The sequence below is a fragment of the Furipterus horrens genome, unplaced genomic scaffold (assembly GCF_987537825.1).
Source record: "Furipterus horrens unplaced genomic scaffold, mFurHor1.1.pri manual_scaffold_2, whole genome shotgun sequence".
Lineage (NCBI taxonomy): Eukaryota > Metazoa > Chordata > Mammalia > Chiroptera > Furipteridae > Furipterus > Furipterus horrens.
This window is the reverse complement of record NW_028327172.1, coordinates 184,176,560-184,198,109: the sequence shown is the minus strand read 5'-3', so window position 1 is coordinate 184,198,109 and position 21,550 is coordinate 184,176,560. Positions and strand designations below refer to the sequence as shown.

General features: G+C 36.6%; 1 protein-coding gene across 1 annotated transcript in view; it reads left to right on the top strand.

The window, feature by feature from the left end:
* Window positions 1–3,329: 3,329 nt before the first annotated feature.
* Window positions 3,330–21,550, top strand: part of CEP135 (centrosomal protein 135) — a 63,284-nt gene continuing 45,063 nt past the window's right edge. Inside the window, exons 1-9 of the mRNA XM_090268160.1 lie at window positions 3,330–3,542; window positions 6,362–6,519; window positions 8,422–8,612; window positions 9,328–9,495; window positions 11,645–11,786; window positions 13,700–13,784; window positions 17,088–17,216; window positions 18,428–18,643; window positions 20,718–20,783. Of these exons, the coding sequence (XP_090124286.1) occupies window positions 6,407–6,519; window positions 8,422–8,612; window positions 9,328–9,495; window positions 11,645–11,786; window positions 13,700–13,784; window positions 17,088–17,216; window positions 18,428–18,643; window positions 20,718–20,783 (1,110 nt within the window). The 5' untranslated portion in view covers window positions 3,330–3,542; window positions 6,362–6,406. The remainder of the gene's footprint in view (window positions 3,543–6,361; window positions 6,520–8,421; window positions 8,613–9,327; window positions 9,496–11,644; window positions 11,787–13,699; window positions 13,785–17,087; window positions 17,217–18,427; window positions 18,644–20,717; window positions 20,784–21,550) is intronic.

Here is a 21,550-nt window from a genome sequence, read left to right as displayed (position 1 = left end):
TATCTCCTCTCATTTTTTTCCTTGCCCAAGTCTCTCTCCCTCTTCTTTATGCATCCAAATTATGGTTGCTTCAAGGTTCAACTCCAAGTTCCATCTGCTCAAAGAAACTCTGAGTGGTTGTTCTTGTCCTCAGAGGGTTTTTTTTTTTTTCTTTTATGAAGCCCTGTGACATTAATTCTGTGCCATGAAAACTGGCATCTAAACATATATGCATTAGTTTGTTAGGATTGCTCTAACAAAGCACCACAGGTTGGGTACTTTAAACAAGAGAAGTTGATTGTCTCACAGTTCAGGAGGATAGAAGTCCAAGATGAAGGTGTCAGCAGGGTTGGCTCCTGCTGAGAGCTGTGAGAGAGAATCTGTTTCCAGCTGCCCTGCTAACTTCTGGTGGCCTTCTAGGAATATTTATTTGATTTTCTTTACAGATGGGGTTCTCCCTGTGTCTCCACATTGTCTTCGCTCTCTTTGTGTTCCTTTGTCCTCATATGACATTCTTTTTATGAGGACAATAGGGATATTAGATTAGGGGTCCACCCTACTCCAATATGACTTTATCTTAAACAATTATATCTGCAATGACCCTATTCCCAAATAAGGTGACATTTTGAAGTTTTGAGGGTCAGGACTTCAACATATGAATTATGGGGAAGACACAATTCAACCCATAACAATATATAAAGGAGTTTTATCAGAAGTATTTACTCACACAAATTTAAGAAAATGATCTCAGTCAAGAAACAAAGAAATAAGAAAGGAAAGTCACAATTTGAATAATGGAAAATGCTATTGTGCTTTTCACCAGTCAATCGCAATTTTCTCCTCAGATCGTGATCTAATGTTTAAAAATATGAATTTAGTAATATGTGATATTTGCCTTATAGGCTGGCTTTATAATCTAACTTCCAGTAAGATGCTATTTCATATTCTTCTGTGCTGCTTTTACATGTCATTGAATTCTTTCACCTTTACCTGGACAGCCTTCCCATCCCTCTCCCACAACTAGACAAATAAACAAACGTGGAAAATTCTTGGCTTTTAACTGAAATGAAGGAGGAAGGATGGAAGGAAGAAAAAATAAAAAACCTTTATGCAAGTGTAAGGCTCTGTAGGATATAGAACATATGTCTTTCTACTCACCCAACTAAATAAAAATGTAAAGAACTAGGGGAGTGTGGTGAGTTAAATAATAGACCTCTAAGAGATATTTCTACATCCCAACCCCCAGAATCATCCATTGTTACCTTATTTGGAAAAATGGATCTTTGCAGAGGTAATTAAGGACCTAGAATTGAAGAGATTATCTGCATTATCCCGGGGGCCCTAACTCCCATGACAAGTGTCCTTATATGAAACACACAGAGGAGATTGGACAGATACAGAGGAGAAGACAATGTGGAGATGGAGGCAGAGATTGGAGTGATGTGGTCACAAGCCAAGAAAGCAAGGAATGCCAACTAGAAATTGGAAAAAGCAAGAAAGGATTCTTCTCTAGAGCCTCTAGAGGGAGTGTGACCCTGATGACACCTCCAGTTCAGACTTCTGGCCTCCAAGCTGTAAAAGGATGTCATTTTTACATCTTCTGATTGCTCTGCTTGGGACAAAGGGAAGCCAAAGAGTTATCTAGACTGGTTGGCTGTTGTATATCTATTTTTGCTATACTAATTTATGTATGAGCTCTCTGTTTTCAAAAAAATTTGTTGCTAGGCAGAAAATAATTGTACACGTTCGAGACTACAGAAGCAATCTACAGAACCTAACTCATGGCCTCCTTGAAATTCCATAAAACAGCTCATTAAGGCAGGCAGGAAAGCAGACAAGATACATAAAGCAGAAACGGTAAAGCAATATATGGATGTCTACAAAATTATTCACAACCTATAGAGCAGTTACACGATACACAAAGAATAAGTAAATTTTCAGAATGGAAGGCCTATTTGGGAAAGTAGTAAACAGAAAGTAATTGAGTTCCTCTCTGATCATCCAGAAGATTTCAGGAAAGACATAGAATTCTAGGATTTGACTATGTGTCTTCCTTATGTGAGCAGGTTCTCTAAAACCAGATTATTTAAACTTAATTCCATTCACAAATGTTTAATGTGGTCAGCACTAAAGAAACATAGCTGAATAAGATAATCTCTAAAAGAATTCACAATTGGGGGCATCAGGGAGAGCGATATAAAAAAAGTTATATTCTTTTAAAGATTTTATTCATTTATTTTTAGGGATAGGGAAAGGAGGGAGAGAAACATTGATGTGGGAGAGAAACATCAATTGGGGATCTGGCCAGCTACCCAGGCATGTGCCCTGACTGGGAATCGAACCGGTAATCTTTCGGTCTGCATGCCAGCACTCCATCCACTAAGTCACATCAGCCAGGGCTAAACAAATATGTTTTTAATGAGATGAATTCTATAATACAGCAGGCCCTTGAATAACATTACTTTGTTAAAGGTCCCTTTGTTATAATTTCAATGAGAAAAAAATTCCTGGCAGAGGCTGCTGTCTGTGTAGAGTTTATCTGTTCTCCCCACGTCTGTGTGGGCCTTCTCGGGGGTTTCTGGTTTCCTCCTACATCCCAAAGATGTGTAAGTTGAGTTAAATGGCGTGTCTACATTGTCCTTGGCTGAGAGGGTGTGGGTGTGAGTGCACCGGGGGATGGAAGGGTGTCCCGACCAGAATGGGTTTCCACCTTGTGCCCTGAGCTACAGGGATAGGCTCTGGCCACCAGCTTCCCTGACTGAATAAGGATGGAAAATAATTATTTTACTAATTTTAATTATCTTAAGTATATGTATAGATCACATTTATTTCAATGTTTTATTTTAGAAATCTTTTGGGTCTTTCTTTAGGAGTTTAGTGATGTTTGTGACCAGAAATATGTAGTAGGAACTTAACTCTTGTTTATATCTATTAGCCAATGGTGAACTGGTTTAGTTATACATCCTTTTGCTTAAAGTCAACACGCTAAGTACGGACTTGCTGTATAAGGATATACACAGCCTTGTTGGGACGTGGGTGTGGGAACAAGGACTGTATTAGATGGCTGTCGGGGAAAGCTGCAAAGACAATGTGACTTTTAAAGCTGGAGTTTACCCGGTGAGTAGGCGTCCACCTTGCCGGTGAAGGTTAATCCTCGGCAGGAACCGGCTTGGGGCTGCGTTTCAACCCGGCCAGATGTCACCGCACCGGGAGACAGTAGGACGCCATCTCTGACGTCCGCTGCGTTTCTGGGTTTGCTGGCCGCCGGGGGGCGCCGTGGCCTCGCACCGCCCAGGCCGACCCGTTTCCGGGCACCGGGGGCCCAGCGCCACCCTCGTCGCCATCGCCGCTGGGCGCGCTCCCGCCGCGCGCTGCCTCGTCCGCTGCTCCCGTTACCGAGGCAACGGCGGCACCTCCTGCGCAGCGCCTGGGATCCTCTCTCCGCGCCATTTTCAAACTGTCCTAGCGCTGGAGCCTGTGTTTGGGACGGAAGGAGCCAACGAGGAAGGCAGGCTTGAGGGCGATGCGACCGCGGGCGGAGGGAGCGGCGGCCGGAGCTGCGGGTGAGGGCGGCCGCGGGGGCTGTAGGACCTGGCGGGGCGGCGGCCCCCTCACCTCCCCGGCGGTCCCCGCGGGTCGGGCCCGGGCGCTGCCGGGAGAGAGGCCGCGCGGCCGCTGGAGGAAGTGGGCCCGGGCCGGGCGGGGCGGGGCGCGGAGAGTCCCCGCACGCTCCGGGTCCGACACACCTTCCCTTCCACCCGGACCGTAAGCAGCGGGCCGGAGGTCCTCCTGGGGCTGCTGCGGCTCCCTGATTGCCTCCTGTCCGGCTCCGCACGGGGGTCCGCGCCATCCGTGCAGACCTGCCAATACCGACGGATGGTTTGATTTAAGTTAAAAGGCCCCCTTCGTATAAGAATCATACTTGCTCTTTGTAAACACAGAAATGCCCCAAAGTTGAGGACGAGCGCTATCCGTTCATCTTTGTCCTACACCTTTAACTACATCCTCTCAAACTTCCAGTCTCTACTATTTTTTAAGGGAGGAAGGGCTCCGAGACAACCTCACTTAAGATTGTTTTGGTTTGATTTAGCCCCTGTGCATACATACACACAGGAGACTTCAGTAAAATAAGATGTACTGGTTTTCAGACGTCACCACCCCCCCCCAAGAGTTAAGCAGGTGAATAGTTCTGAACGCCTATGCGTATGCGGAAGCGTGGGGGACCTCCCTCCCTCCAGGATGTGAGGAAGTATTATTTCTGGGTAACCAAGAGAGGAAATGTTTCAGTGGTTGAAGCCCTGCTAGTTCTTGGTCTGACATGTATCTCTGACGACTCCAGGAGTTTCTGTAAAACATCGTGCACGCATGAGTCAGGTCCCTTCTGTGGAAGGAACCTAGAAAGTCCAAAGGGATGCCACTAAGAAGAAAAGGTTAGGGAGAGTGAAAAAAGTAAGATTTGTAGACGTAGTAATCAAGGACAGGTACAAGTAATTTGGTAAGTCGAGGTGGCATGATACAGAAACCAGCCTGCTGGACAGGACTTCAGAGCCCTGACTGCCCACGCACTTTGTGGCCCTGTGGTTTGGGAAAGTTACTCTTGAGGGTCGGTCAGCCTGTCCTCATCTTTGCAGAGGGAGGTCACCTTTGATCTCTGCCTGACCCAGTAGTTGTGAGGATCAAAGTTTTCATGTATTCACGGTTTATAAATTGTGAAGAACAGTAGGGATGTAAAAGTTTTTATTTGGTTTAGAGTACTGGCACTATATTTTCCTGGCAAAGCTTAGAAAAGAACCAAGTTTCTAAAGAAGTGACCATTGGATAACTACATTTTAGTGCAGATTGATAGAAAATATATTCTTAAGTATTTTCAAAAACAAGGGTAAAAACGTGTATAGAGATATTTATGTGTTTGTGTGCTTTGTATAATAGAAGTAAAATTTACGTGGTGAAACTCACAGATCTTAAGTGTACTTAATTGAAAAGCTTTGGTAAATACATACACTTGTGTAACCACTACCCCAATCAATATATTTTCATCATTCCAGAAAGTTCCCTTTCAACCCTTCCAGTCAGTCTGCACACAGCCCCAGGCTCCTTGCTGTTCTAATTTCTGTTCACATAGTTTAATTTTGCTTGTTGTTGAACTTTATATAAATGGAATCATACAGGTGGCTACTGTTGCTCAAATAATGTTATTCATATTCATCCATGTGGTTGATACATGTGTGTAGTTCCTTCCCTTTTATTCCTGGGAAGTATTACATTGTATAAATACATCATAGTTTATCCTGTGGTTGATGAATATATAGTTTGTTTCCAGTTTGGGCTGTTACGAATAAAGCTGCTTTGAAGATTCTTATACAGTTTCATCGTAGATGTTTATTTTCATGTCCTTGTAGAATTACAGAGTTATATAGTAGTAGTGTGTTTAACTTTATAAGAAATTGTCAGATATTTTCCACAGTGATTTTACACTCTCGTCAGTGTAAGGATTCCAGTTGCTCCAAATCCTTAACAACTTTTGGCGTTGTACTTTTAATTATGGCCATTCCAGTATGGGTGAAATTGTACCTCATTGTGATTTTAATATTATTTCTCTGATGACTAATGGTATTAAGCACATTTTCATATGATTATTCCCATTCAGATATCTTTTGCAAGGTGCCTTTTCAAGTCTTTAGCTCATTCTCTTATGAGGCTATTTGTCTTTATTAAGAGTTGAATTGTAAGAGTTTTTTATATGTACCTTATACAAATCCTTTGTTAGATGTTACCAATATTCTCTCCCACTTTTGTTTGCCTTTTTGTTTTCTTAATGGAATATTTTGATGAGCATACATTTTTAATTTGATGAAAATTTTTAAGTTTTTCTTTTATATTTAGTGCTTTTTAAAGAGGCTTCTCTAAGGAGTCTGTCTACCTTAGGCTCAGGAAAATACGCTTATTTTTCTTCTAGAAATTTTATTGTTTTCACTTTTACATATAGGTTTATGAACAGATACTGATTTTAATTCAACAACAAGAATATCATACGTACTCTATTTAAATTAATCTAAGTAGTCCAAAAGTCTGCCTACCTCAAGAGAAAATATAATTGCTTCCTATTAAAAGAATCTTTTCTTCTTATTATGAAATAATAATAACTGTAGCCCTGACTGGTGTTCTTTAGTGGGTTGGGCATCGTCCCACAAGTTAAAAAGTTGCTGGTTCGAGTCCCAATTGGTGCACATGCCTCAGTTGCAGGCCATTTCCCTGGTTGGGGGTGTGCAAGAAGCAAGATGGCTGTTTCTTTCTCTTCCGTTCTCTAAAGCTAAATAAATAAAATATTTAAATAATAATAATAGCTGTAGTAAGAGAATGATATTTTACTCTTTTCTTTTAGGACTTTAATTTTTGGAAGTGAATAAAACTAGTTTTGGAAGACAAGATGACCACAGCTGCAGAAAGAAAGTATATTAACATTAGAAAAAGATTGGATCAGTTGGGATACCGCCAGACTCTGACAGTGGAGTGTTTACCTTTGGTAGAAAAACTATTCAGGTAAGATGAAAATACAGTTCTAACCCTGTATGATCCTTAATCCCATTTACCTGGTTTCTGATTGAACTTCATGCTTCAGTACAGCAATGGGTAGATTTCCAAAAAGCCCTCAAATCATCTAAAGTGCATCTATTCATCTCATGTCCTACTCCTCCATCATTATTTCAGGACCTCCCCATCCTAGGGGTTACCATTCACACTATACCACCCAGAGTAAACATTTCTGAGAGTTTTCCCTGTGAATAGAATTACAGGGTTTTTAATGTGATTTTCTGATATAATTAGGAGTTCTATGTCAGCCTCACTCACTGGTCTTTAATTACTATTATTTTAATAATGGTCTTCTAATATGTGGTTAGTCATTTCTTTAGGTATTATATGCTACCTTAACTGAAAGATCCTTTCTGATCTTCTTTGCCACAAGAGCTGTATTACTGTGGTTTGAGATTGGAGCAGGGAAATTGCTTAGGGAGCTATTTCAATAGGACAGAGATTTGCAACAGGTGCGCATGTCAGGCATTCTGGTGTGCCACTAGAATTTTTAAAACCTGCAATACCAGCCCTGACTGGTGTTGCTCAGTGGGTAGAGCATCATCCCGCAAACTAAAAGGTCACTGGTTTGATTTCTGGTCAGGGCACGTGCCTGGGTTGTGGGCCAGGTCCCCAGCTGGAAGCGTGTGAGAGGCAACCACACATTGATGTTTCTCTCCCTTTCTTTCTCCCTTCCTTCCCCTCTAAAAATAAAATCTTTTAAGAAAGTGCAATACCTGACTATTTGGTCAGGGGCACTCACCTCTTTTTCCGTAAATTGTTAAATTAAAAAATGACAGCAGCCAACAAAATAATAGTCATCTGGTGTGGCTGAATCAAAATTATACCTATATTTTTTTAAGATTGGCAAAAAATATATTTTGCTGTGCTGCAGAATTTTAGTAATTAGTTTCTGTGTGCCATGAGATGAGAAAAAGGTTGAAAGTCGCTCCAGTAGGACTGTAAGAGATGATGATAGAAAAGAAAGAATGGATGAAAATATTTTATGGTCCTCAGAATGGCCTTAAAAACCCTTCCTGATCTATTCCCTGCAGCTTCATCTTCCATGTATTGAACCACTTGGAGCTCCTTAAACTTATGTATACTCTCATCGGTGGTCTCTATATGCTGCTTTATTTGCCTGTAAAGTTTCTTTCTCCTTTCCCTCTTCCCTTGTCCTTGTGCTTCGTTAGCTATATGGTCTGCAGGACTCTGTCACGTCTGTTACATGCCATGTTAACTACGTATTATTATTGGGAACTTCTTTTTGACTTTCCTTTAGAATTCAAATTCCGTGAGACTTGACATTGACTTTATCACTGCTATACCAAGGACAGGCTGAACAAATAGTAGGCACTGAAATATTTGTTGAGTTTATCACATAGTATTATAACTTCTTGACAAACAGTAAAATTTAAACTCATGACAGTGGATTCTTTATTTTGTTCTCTGTTCAATAAATATTGTTGGAGTAAATAATCCACTGGTCTATGTTCTTCAAGGTAAGGAACTGATTCTTATTTATTGTGTACCTGGCACTCAGCATCTAGCAGGCACTCAAATATTTGCTGAATGAACAAATAAATTTCACAGATTCCACAGGATCAGGTGACTAATGGCACATGGGGGAATGAGTGAGAGGGGAGATTCAAAGATGATTCTAACTGTGTATATAATGTATAACTTTCAATCAGATCTTGTTTTGATAAAAATTTTAATACTTCCTGGTACTTGAAAGACTCCTAGTGTTTGTTTTTAGATTTGAATTCACTTAGTGTTAACATATGGGAGCCATTTCTAATTCTTTTTTTAGTTATTAGAAAGTTAATGGAATGTTTCCTTGTATTTACATTTTCTGTTCTTTAATTGTAGTGACCTAGTTCATACAACAGAAAGTCTTCGGAAATCAAAATTATCTGCTGCAAAATCTGAAAAAGAGAGTGCCAATTTTGATTTTGTCTTGGAACCTTATAAACTTGAAAATTCAAAATTGAGCAGGGAAAATAATGAATTATACCTGGAATTAATGAAATTGAGAGAGCAATCAGCCCAACAAATTAAAGGTAAAATTTTGTGATTTTTTTTTTTTTTAATGCCGTATTTGTGCCCTTTTCATTTTATGTACGTGACAGGCTAGTCTGATTTCAAACTATTGATTTAAAAATGTGATGATCTTGCTAACAGTAGGAAGAATTCCTGAGAAGTGAAACAAATTTTCATTCCATATCTGTATTTGTCTACACTGTATCTGGATTAAGTGTTTAGATTTACAATTGCTCTAGAAAAAATTAAATACTGGAATTCAGGGAATATTCTTGAAACAACTTGTTTTTTCTATACTGAAAATGGGAAGATTAAGAGAGTTAAAAGCCATACATCATTCTGATTAATACTCTGTCTTTGAGCTAGAAGGTACAATCAAATAATTTTCAAAAGTACTGGGAAAAGGGTGATTCTATGGCTATAGTATTATAAATTCTTCTTACTTGAAAGCCCTGTCCAAAACATGGTATGAATCTAATATATTAGCTTTATACCCAATTTACTGGATCAAAAGTCGTGGTTTAGTTTAAGCTCATACAGCAGAAGAAAAATATAATTCCGTTTTTGTGCTTAATGACTTATTTGCAGTTTTGTTAATAGTGGTAGATAGCCTTTCAAACAAAGCATGCATAAAAATCAGATAGAGCCTTTCAAATTGATGACTTTTTGGATTTTTTGAAGTGGAAGAACTTTATAGATTTCTTAATATGTAAAATAGTCTTTGAATCTTTTAAGAGTTGAAAACTACATTGAAGAAGTGTGCACATGAAACAGCTGATCTAAAATTTCTAAATAACCAATATGTTCATAAACTCAAACTTTTGGAGAAAGAGAGCAAAGCTAAGAATGAAAAAATTCAACAACTTCAAGAAAAGAATTTGCATGCTGTCGTACAAACTCCAGGTAAGTCTGTTCTTCAAACAGATGAGATACGTCTAATCTTTTAAAGACATTTAAGCTATTAACTGAAATAGGACTTTGGATATTCATGCTTAGTCTTTAGTATTTGGTAAGATATATTTGGATAGTCACGTAAACTTCTTCATTTATTTCTGAATAGTATTTCTTGCATGTGCTTAGAAACTTATATAGTAATAGCTTCTTAGATGTAAGAAGTCTAACTTTAGGGGCCAGGGTTTTATTTTCTTAATCACTGTTTTAAATTCTCTTTTCTATTATCATTATTATTTTAGTTATTAAAGTAATCCATACTCAGAATTTGGAAAAGATACACTTTCTTAATTTATTTTACTATTTTTAGCTTTATGCTCAGTAGTTCTCGAGGAAGAGAAAAGAAATGATGGGGCATATCCAAGTTCATGGTTGTCCGGGCATAAAGTTGGTGGAAGAATGTCCAGGACTAGTGACAAGATCATTGAGGTATATGAACCATGGGATCGAGATTATAGATGTAAATGAGGTGTAGGAAAGTATTGGATAATGAGACTGGGTAGAGACTGAGAGATTAAAGAGCATGGTGTAGGGTGATAGTAATTTGGTCAGATGAAGATTATGATCAGAAGGGAGTTGAAGATCTAGAAGCTAGCATAGTTCTCAGTGGTAACAAAGCCCAAGCACCTTCATGTTGGTGTGTACTTGAAGCTGAGTGGAGAGGGAAACTCATGACAGTTGACAGATTAGGTGGGGAAGACTCGGTGGAGCTCAAGATGGCAGGAGATGAGATGGAGAGGCGGACTGTGAGCCAACAGCAGAGAGGATGGGGGGAAGTGGGAAGGATCTCATGAGTAAATAGATGGTTGAGAAAAAAAGAGGATAATCTGGTTTCCTGAGAAAAGAATGGGATAGTTTCAAGAGAGATTCAGGAGGTGTGATCTGTAGATAGTAACTGAATGTGGTAGACTTGGAAGGTAAGAGGTATTCTCAGATTTCTGTGTCAAGGGACTCAGTGGGTAGATGATGGTACTATTTCTTAAGATAGGGAATGTGGGAGGTAGAGCAGGAGTCCCACTTTTGCATGTGTTGAGGGTGTTACATGGGGCATTTACATTGAGATTCCTAGTATGGTGGGATGTGCAGGTCGGTTCTTAGACGTGTGGTCCCCAACAGAGATTCAAGTTGGGAGTCATTGGAATATCTTGGAAATTGATCTAGTAAGATTGTGTGGTCTGGGAAGAGAGGAGAACCAAAGACAGGCCTTAGGAAGTTTGTATTTAAGGGACTGATGGAAGAAGTTCATTAAAAAAAACTGAGGAGCAACCAAGGAAGAAAATCAGTAGATAAGGGAAGAAGAAAATGGTTTGTCTTGTATAGGTGTATAACCAGAAGCAGGTCATTTAAGTATGTTTGACTCAGTTGCTTCATCCTCAAAATGAGAGATAAGAGTTTACCAAATTTGTTAGGATTCTAAGGAAGACAGAGTTGTGGGTTATGTTTTTCTTTGTGAAGGTCAGGAATTTTTTTAAGTATATGTCTAATCTTGGCTAGATGCTAGAAAAGGTATCCATGTGATTTGCACTAAGGCAGGGTATATATATTCATAAAAAGAAATTACTCCTGCTATTTTTAAGGTTAATTAATAAAACATTCCCTACTAATTCAGGTTATAGCATGATTTTATATTACAGGTGACATTCCATTATAACTAATTTTGCTACTTAAAATTTCAGTTATCTGCTCTTTTGGCATTCCTTAATAAGGTTGTGTATTAAGGCAGTTCTTGCTGCCTTAGGCTCCTTGTTTGACAGTTTTCTATTGGTGGTGACTTCTTGAGCTCACATAATAAACACAAGGTACACTCAAGTTTTATTCTTGACAATATCTGGTTCCAATGTAGTGAAAGAGCAGATTAAATCTGGACACACATGCCAATCAGGCAGAAAATGAAACTTGTTTCATGCCATGTCTGTTGAGGTTTTCAGGAAGGCATCATGTAAAGATCAGGGTGGTTATTTATATGTAGGGGAGAAATATCTTATCTCTATATAATATGAGCTAGAGACATACTTTATAACAAAATGGCTAACCTTCTGGACTATTTAAGACAATGGTTTTTTTCTTTTTAATTTTTTGAAATACACGTTTGTTCTTTTAGGTGGCAAGAAAAGAAATATTGCTTTTAGGCGCCAGCGTATGCAAATTGATGAACCAGTCCCTCCTTCTGAAGTCAGTTCCTATCCAGTTCCTCAGCCAGATGACCCTTATATTGCAGACCTCCTGCAAGTGGCTGATAATAGGTACATTAAATAATTTTTTGTGGACTTTAGTTAATTGATCACTTGATTAACTGTAAATTTCTTGATTGTAGGACTTTTGTCTCTTTGTTATATCTCCAGTGCCTAACAGAGAACTTTGCACAAGCACTCAGTAAATTTCTTTCTGAATGTATTCTGCATATATAATGTTTTTACTTATTTTGAAACTTCCATTTCAGATAGATCATATGCCTGATGTTTCTGTCCATATTTGCTTTAAAACAATTTAGTGCCATCTAGAACCTATTTCAGTAGAGTTGCTTTGATGTTTAGTTTCATCATTCAAAGTGAAGTTATCTTTTCCAAGACACTGTTACTTCAGATTTAAGTCAAATGCCAATGGACATGGATAGAGACATAACTGGCTTTGAAGTTCTTGCTCCATGATTTTTTAGCTCTGTAGGTTTGTATTTGCTTAAATTGCAGTCAGATATAAATTTTGTTCAATTAAAACTTTGTCAAGCTTTCAAGGGAAGGCTCAATGTAAGTGTTTTGGGGATGTAAAAACGAAGAAAATGGCATTGCTGCTTTTGAGAAGTTTACAATCTGGTAGTGAAAATAAGACAAGAGAAATACACAGAATGCCAGTAAGAGAAGTAAAAGGGGTTCAAAGAAGCAAGAGAGCTCTAGTGATAGCTTTTACGGTCATAGCTGGAGAAACATTTTAAAATATGGAACACACCAATGGAGGTAGTGCAGATAACTTTTTTTTTTTTTTTTTTTTGCAGATAACTTTTAATTTTGTAGATTATGCAGAGAATATGGGGCAATTTTTCGACTTTATTAATCTCAATATAACAACCTAAAAAAGAACTTTGGTTGAGGTACTCATTAGGATTCCTTAGCTCAGTTATCCTCACACAATATTATGTACCTGTATTTATGTAGTTAGCTGACCTTAACCATGAAATAGTTTGTGTTCCTCCATTACAGTTATAATCTAGGACTTCTTAGACAATGTGTTAGTATTATTTAAGGAGTTTTTTTGGCTGTATATATATCATTTTCTGTCTTTGTCTTTCTCATTATTTTTCTATTCTATCAAACCATCATAGGTGGCATTTGTCTCTTGATTATCGTGTTTGTCTTAGTTTGCACATTCATATTGTGTTTTCATTCAGTCATTTATGCATTTACATGAGTGCAGTTGGGTATGTGCTCTTCTCCTAAACCTAGGTTAGTAGAAAATGTTGGTTCCAGTAATAGTAGGGACAAGCTGTGCCCAGCCTCTCTGACTGCACCCCATAGAAAATCTTTTAAAAGCAGGCCTGGCTTCAGGCTTTATCTTTTCAGTATGAAAGTGGCTGTGTTATATACTGTATATGTTAATACTTGGAAAGGTTGGATGTAGTACAAATACATTTGAGCAATTGTAGAATTCAGGTAATTTGGACAAATCTTGATTCTGTTAGAATTAACAAGTGCCAGAAAAGAGGAGCTGTTTTTTTGCTGTAATTACTTGGGAAATTGTAGTATTTCTCAATATTTTTTTTCTTTCCAGGATTATAGGGTAGTTTATTATTAAATACAGGTCAGTAAGGATCAGAAAACCCATTTAAGGTCCTTATTTCACTTAATAATGTTAGGAATTTTGAATACACTCAATTTTCTGAACCTAAGAATTAGCAGCAGCATCTCAAAGAGTTGTCCCAAGGATCAAAATTCAATAGTAGGTCTGAGTTTCAAATGATATACCACTAGATTTTGCTATTCAATTTTTTATCTGTTCTTAGGAAAATAACTACAAGATGTTATTCTCTGCATGACACAACACTTTATAATTCATTGGGAAACAGAAAGTAGAGAATTTATAAAAGAATGTGTCTAGTTTTATTTCTTGTTATTTTATATTTCTTAACAAAAGTATATTGGCATTAGCTATGAATGTGTTTCAGAATTCAGGAACTACAACAGGAAGTACACCAGTTACAAGAAAAATTAACAGTGATGGAAAGTGGGCTCAGTGATTATAACAAGCAGGTAGGATTTCTATTTATTTGCATAGTAGGGATTAAGGTGGGTATACTTTGGTTGTTAATAGAATTGGGTTATATTTGCTATTACTGATACCGAGTTTTTATACAGCTTTTATCTTTTTCATCAATTTGTTAATAGAGTTACTAGCTGGAGTGGCTTAGATGGCTTTAAAGCAGTTTGCTTCATTATTCATTTAGGTGAATAGTAGTTTCTCGTTTAGTTTTATTTTGTTTTTCTTTTAGGTGAATCATCTACTTCCCCAAATATAATTTTATGACCATATTACTGTCTTCATCTAGGAGGTATTTTATTAAAGTATGCTGGGCTCTATAATGGTCTTTTAATTCGTTGTTTTATTTTAAACTTATAAATTTTGTCATTTTGAACATAAATCTCTTAGGAAGTTACTCTTATGTTGCCTTTTTTTTTTCCCTGCAAGAAATAGTATCTCATAAAACAGTTTTCTGAAGAAGTGGGGGAATTAATAGGTGCAGACGTAGATCACAACCATGCAACTTTAGTTCTTTCAAACTTTCTGTTGGTGTTTTGACTAAATCCTGATTTGGGTAATTGCAGGCTTGCTTTCTCAATATGCTTACTGGAGTTTAAATTGGGTAACCCATTTTTCATTTTCTGCATTTTTTTGGAGTGATGTGATTTGTACGTGCAAATACAGATTTAACTTATGTGTTGGTATAACTCTTATATTCGTAAAGTACTTTGAAGATTATTTGGAAAAAAATGGAGTTAAAAGAAAAGAAATTATAGTAATGTCAGCCAAAAAACTTTATGGAGAGATGTCGATACTATCAAATATACACACGAGTTGAATATTATTGGTATTTTTTAAACTTAAATCATATTTTCATAACATTTTTTCGAAGTACTTTATGAACAGAAACCCACCAGTCTTCACCATCTCTGGAAGGTGGCTGAGGTATCTGGAGAAAATAGCCTGACTGTTCTGATGAAAACTGCCAATTTATTGTGGTTATCAATCTCAGCTACGTCCACTCTGCTGCCTGTCTTTTCTTCCCCCTTGAGTTCTGTTTTTCTCAGCATGTATTCTAAATGTTGCTCTTCTCTCAACTATTTCTCCAACCTATAATACCCACCTCCTCAGGATATCACCTTGTTTCACCTTCCTATCTTTACCTTTAAAATTAGCAGTATTCACACTCAGGCTCTGAAGATTTAATGGATAGGATAATGTTCTTCCAGTTTAAGGTTTAGTCTTTCTGCTTCCGGTTTTGGTCCATTTCTTCTCCTTTCCTTAATACCTTGCTTTTATTGATTATTCTTTCTTTACTAAACACTTATGTGACTACTTTATAATTATTAAGTCTTTTAAGCTTCATAGCAGTCATGCGAGAAGGTGCTATGATAGTCACCACTACCACCCCTTAAAAAAATCCCTTACCTGCCTCTCCAGCTTGCTAACACCTTCTTCTTCCTCACTGCAGCTTCTCTAGAGAGTCTTACTCTTCTGTCTCCAGTTCTTTTACCTCCTGCTCACTCCTTAACCTATTGCAGTCTGGCTTCTGCCCCCCACCCCACCCCCCACCCCAATAAATGGATCTGGTTAATGACACCAGTGACATTTACTGCTAGATCCAAAAGGACACTTTTAGTCTTTCTTTTCTTGACCCACTATGTAGTATTTGACATTATTGATCATTTCTCATTGAACTCTTCATTACTTCATTTTCCTTTGGCTTTCTTTTTTTTTCTTTTAACCTCTTATTTATCTTTGCTTTTTTCCTTTGCCCATTCCCTGAAATATTACTGTTTTCCAGGATTTGACCCTTTCTCCTGTCCCTGTATGTTTTCTCAGGTAGTCTCATCCACTTTCTCGATTTAAAATATTGCCTTATGTTGAACCTCTCTCCTGAGCTGCAGACCCGTATGTCCAGCTCACCACTGGGCGTCTCCACTTGGATAAAGGCTCTTCGTGCTCATACGCCTAGTACTGAATTTATCTTCTGCCTCAAATCTGTTTCCTCCCATGTGCCCTCCTTTGGGACCATCCCCATCTGCACCAGCCAACATCCTATAGTCTTCTCCGATCTTATGCTCTTCCCTTCACATCTGCGTGTCTCGTTCTGTCCGTTCTCCTGCCTGAGCACTCCGTACAGTGATTGTTCTGCTCTGCCCTGTCCCACTATTTTATTTTAGGCCTTCATCTTCTCTCATCCATTCCTATGGTATGTTTCCCTGTCTCTGGTTTTATTCTTATCAAATTCATCCTTTAGTTCAGAGTAATCGTTCTCCTTGGCTAAATATTAAGTATTTATCATAATCATTTCCTGCCCAGTTCTTCAGACTCATCTCCAACCATTAGTTTCCTTGCACCTTACAGCCCAGTCATACTGAGCCGTTTCTGCTCCCTCACACACACCATGTTGTTTTATGCTCTGTGTTACTGTCTAGAACATCCTTCCCCCTCTTCATAGCATCACTTACCTTTCTGAGCCTCATGTATTTGATAAGACCTGCACTAATCTCCACAATTATGCACAAATCATAACGAGTAAATCACTTTATTCCCTTAACTACTTTGGTGCCATATACCTATTTCCTTTATTCTACCATTAAAAACATATTTTACTGCTAGTTTTCCCTGGAAAGCTGTGTTCCTGAAAGTCAGGGGCCATGTTTTATTTATCTTTTTGTACCTAGAGCTGTACTCAGTAATTGGTGAATTGAATGCTTGGTGTTTGTTTTCAATATTTTTTAAAACCAAAGCTTGAAAGTATCTGGGTTTTTCCAAGTTCTTGCATGTGAATAAGTGTGAATTCATGATGACAGTGATCTTTGTGATTATACATCTGTTGTTTTCTAAATGATAGATAATTAAATTCAAACAAGCTTTCTATTGTTTTTAATACTGTTTCAGTAGCAGTTCATTTTTCTTTGTGTTTTAAATTTGTTTATTTTACATTTATTCCACTAAGCACTGAAGTAATTAAGACTCAGTTTAAATACTCAAGTTTCTTTTTATATAAATATACCTAACCTTAAGAGGAGAAAAAAAACTCAAAAACTAAATTAGGAAAAATCTATTTAATTGAAATACTTATGAAAGCTACATTGACAGTTCTTATGTTGACATGTGCTTTTTATTTTTGCTCTACATATATGTATTTCATAATCTCATAAAAGTGTGGGTACATATATGAATGTTAATCTCTATATATCTTGTTCAACATAAGAAAATGGAAGTATAGCCAAATAAATGTTTATTCAATGTTAATCATTTTAGTTCAAAACTGTATATTTTAAAATGGCATGACTTTATATCTTTAGATTGAACTAAGAGAAAGAGAAATAGAACGACTGTCCATTGCATTGGATGGTGGCCGCTCCTCTGACATCCTCTCTCTGGAGACTAAAAATAAATCCAACGAAAAGCTTATTGCTCATTTAAATATTCAGGTAATGACTTTTATCATTATTTTACTGAGCGTATAAGCTCCTAACTATTTATAATAGTCCATGGGTTTGTAAAAGTAACAGGATGGTTCACTGAAGTATTATATACAGTAGAGAAAACTTGATAGAGCCAATGTATTCAGATATAGGGGGCAGCTATTGAAAAGTCACATTTGTAAAGAATATTTATTGAGGCAGGAGTATATACACCATAATGTTAAATATTTAAAAGAAGAAAATAAACTAGATACAATATGATCTTTAATTTTCTTTTTAAAAAATGTGTATATAAACTCAGGAAACACTGGAAGAAAAAAACCAAAATATACTAATAAAATTTATCTTTATGTGATGGGATATTCTTATTCATGACTTTATTTTCAAAAATTTTGTGGCTATATTTCTTCTATAATGTAAGAAAGATGATTTAAAAAATAAATACAAATATTAAACTTGTAGTTTTTAACTACTTATGTAAGAGATTCCTTGCCATGCATTTGGCCTAAAAGTGAGAGAACAGGTCTGTAAAGCATAACACATGATCTTTAGAAATTTAGACATGTCAGTGCTGCCTGGGATGAACCAGAACAGAGGAAGACACCAATATCAGCAGTAGTGCTAGGGCAGTGCTGCCCAATAAAAATACTTTATGAGCCACAAATGTAATGTAAAAGTTTCTAGTCAGATATAAAAAGTAAAAAGAAACAGGTGAAATTGATTTTAATAGTGTATTTATCTCAATATATCTAAAATATTTCAATCTGTAATTCATGTTGTAATATATAATTGAGGTATTTTACATTCTCTTTATTTTTCTTGTGCTAGGTCTTTAAACTCTTGTGTGTATTTTACATTTATAGCACATCTCAGTTTGGACTAGCCGCATTTAAAGTGCTCAGTAGCCGCATTTGGATGCTGGTGGCCACTACGTTGGATGGCATAGTCTAGAGTAATAACGTTATGGGGATATTCTCATCATATTTTTAGAACTTGATGTATGTTGGAAAAATGTTCACACAAATTTTTTACTTGTCCTTTAATGCTTAAAAGTTTTCAGTTTTGCAAATCAAAACAGTGTAAGTTTGTGAATGTAAAATAGTGGTTTTAATTTTTGTTATTTTAACAATATCGTATTTTGAAATATTATTTTAAAAATTTAGTATTTAGGATAATCTTCCTTTTCATGTTTCTTACAAATTATAAATTCAATTTAGGTTGACTTTCTTCAGCAAGCTAATAAAGACCTGGAGAAGCGTATACAAGAGCTTATGGAAACCAAGGAAACAGTGACTACTGAGGTAGTTAACTTAAGTAACAAAAATGAAAAACTCTGCCAAGAGTTAACTGAAATAGACCAGTTAGCACAGCAGTTGGAAAGACATAAAGAAGAAGTGCTTGAGACTGCTGATAAAGAACTTGGGGAAGCCAAGGTATGTGTAGGTGATGGGAGTGTTCCTTAATTCTCCTAGAACATAGTGAGCTTGAGCCTTTTCCATATCCATTCAGGTCTTTTGGTTTGTTTGGTTTATAATTCACAGTTTTCTAAAGTGTTTGCACCCTCTAAATGCTTGCACTTGTTCTCCATGTTTGTGTTTGTTTCTGAAGCCACCTCTTAAGGTAGCTCTCCACACATTGTCCTGTTTTCCTCCAAGATTGCCACATGTCCTTTTATCTCCGCATTGTGAGTGAACTTCAGAAGTTGGCCATCTTTGTCATGTTGTGCTCATAAACCCTTTAAAGGTTTTATTTTTTAAAGGAAAAACTATATATGCCCTTGAAATTTTTTAAGTTGGTAGCTAATATTTTTTATCTATAAATTTACGTAGATGCAAAGGATGTAATTTCACCTGTTGTAAATATTGATCTCTTAAAATAAAACTTTCATATCATTCTTCTAAATGTAGCCAGTAGAATCCAAATGACCTTTTCTGGGAATCCTCACAAAATCTTATCCTATGTTTGAATATCTTTTTATGATCAATCACCCTATCAAATGGCTCTGCAGTAAAAAATACATAAAGTGAAATGTTTCATTTTTTACAATGTCCTGTACCTCTAAGGTTCAGAGTGTTAACACTTTCCTCTGAATAGCATTATCATTACACTTATTTGTAATCAGAGGATCAAAGTGACAAATATGTCACAAATTTTGATAATACTTATTAAATAAAAAGCTAAAATTTTATTGGAATTGCATATCTTAATAAGATATAATGGGAGAAAATAGTGTCTTATATAAAAGTTCTACTTAAAGTATTTCAGCCCCAACATTTCAGATATCTTTTTGGTGCTTCAAAAGTTGTTCATGTCTTGAGGCAGTGTAATATTAGATGTATGTCTTTATTTTGAAAAGTGGGAGAAAGGCAGTTGTGAGAGAGAAGGTAGGAAGGAGAACTCACATGATCTAGACCACAAGCAGATTCTCAAGAAAGGCTATATGTGCAAATTAAAAATCCAGACATTGATTCCTTTAAACCATATATATGTAATAATTTTATATAATATCTGGAAAGTCTTCATGTTATCTCAGGAATAGATATAACCTAGTTTGAAGACCACCATTATTGTACATCACTTAAGTAAGTTTATAGAGTGTCACCTCCACTGACTAGTGGAATAGGTTGGAAACTACCTCACCATAATAAAGACCACGTATGAAAAGCTCACAGCTAACATCATACGCAGTGGTGAAAAGACTGGAGGTTTTTCCTATTAAGATCAGGCATAAGGCAAGGATGCTCATTCTTACCATTTCTGTTCACCATTATTGGAAATCCTAACCAGAGCACTTAGGCAAGAAAAAGAAATAAAAGACATTCACATTGGGAAGAAAGAAGTAAAATTATGTTTCCAAATGACATGATTGTATATGTAGAAAACCCTAAAGATTTCATGCACAAACACACACACAGAATTAATAAATCTAGCAAAGTTGCAGGACACAAAAGCAACACACAAAAATAAGGTATGTTTTGATGCACTAATAATTAAAATCCAAAAAGGAAATGAGTAATCCCATTTACAGTAGTATCAAAAGGAATAAAATACTTATGCATAAACTTAACCAAGGAAGTGTACACTGAGAACAAAATATTGCTGGAAGAAATGAAAGAAAACAGTTGTAGTACAGAGGCTCCAGGCTGGTAGTAACAGGTCAGGGGAAAAGCAATAGGAAAGGAAAATCAGGAAATGAGAGTGCTGTAGATGAATTCTAAAACCGGGTTTCAAGGGAAGTCCTATAAGAATACAGGCAAAAAGGAGTTTTCAAGTGGCCCTCTCGTTTCAGGTGTTACAGATAGGTCCCTGTAAGCATTCAGAATACCAAGAAATTAAAGAGAAGCCTCAATTTTGCTTCTTCACTGAAATTTAGGCTAAGGTCTAAAGCCTCAGATATCACTGGTGAGAGGGACCATGAATTACTTGAAAAATTATCCTCCTTGCAATGTGACTTAGTGCTAAGTATTCTTGATTTTAGGTTTTACCTAATAGGCTTTTTATTCCTAGAAAGAGATTAAAAGAAATCTTTCTGAAATGCGGGATCTTGAAGAAACAATGGGAAAACTTCAGCTGGTAAGTACATGTCATATTGAATTACCAGAACTTCCGGCAAGAATACTTCTGTGCTTTATTTTATATACATATTTTAAACTTAGGTATGATTTACACATTATAATATTCACTCTCGAGTGTATAATTTAGTGGTTTTAGTATAGTCACTAAGCAGTACAGCCATCACTACTGTCTAATGACAGGACATTTTCATCACTCCAAAAAGAAACTTTATACCACTACGAGCCACTCCCCATTTTCCTCTGTTCAGCCCCTGACAACTGATAATCTACTTTTGTTTCTGTTGATTGCCTATCCTAGACAGTTTATATAAATGGAACTATACAATATGTGTCCTTTTGTGCCTGGCTTCTTTCATTTGGCACATTTTCAAGGTTCATGCTTGAAGCATGTATCTAGTGCTTCCTTTTTATGGCTGAATAATATTCCATTATATGGATATATTTAGTTCGATTTATATTTTTATAATTCCTTAATCTCATATATAGTAATTGGCAAGTTAAATTCAAATTTGGAAAACCTGTTAGGAATTTTATATTCTTTTGGAAAACCTGTTAGGAATTTTATATTCTTTTAACTACCTTATGACTTGTTAGTTTATAAATATTAAAACTAGAAATCAGTAATTACTTGGTGATGTTGTTGACTTTTATTAAAATACTCATTCCTTTTTTTAATAGGTTTGTTTGGTAGTGCAAACTATTTTCCTATATTATTTGTTCTTCAAATCAGAATGCTAGTAATTATTCCAGCATAAGCCTAGACAT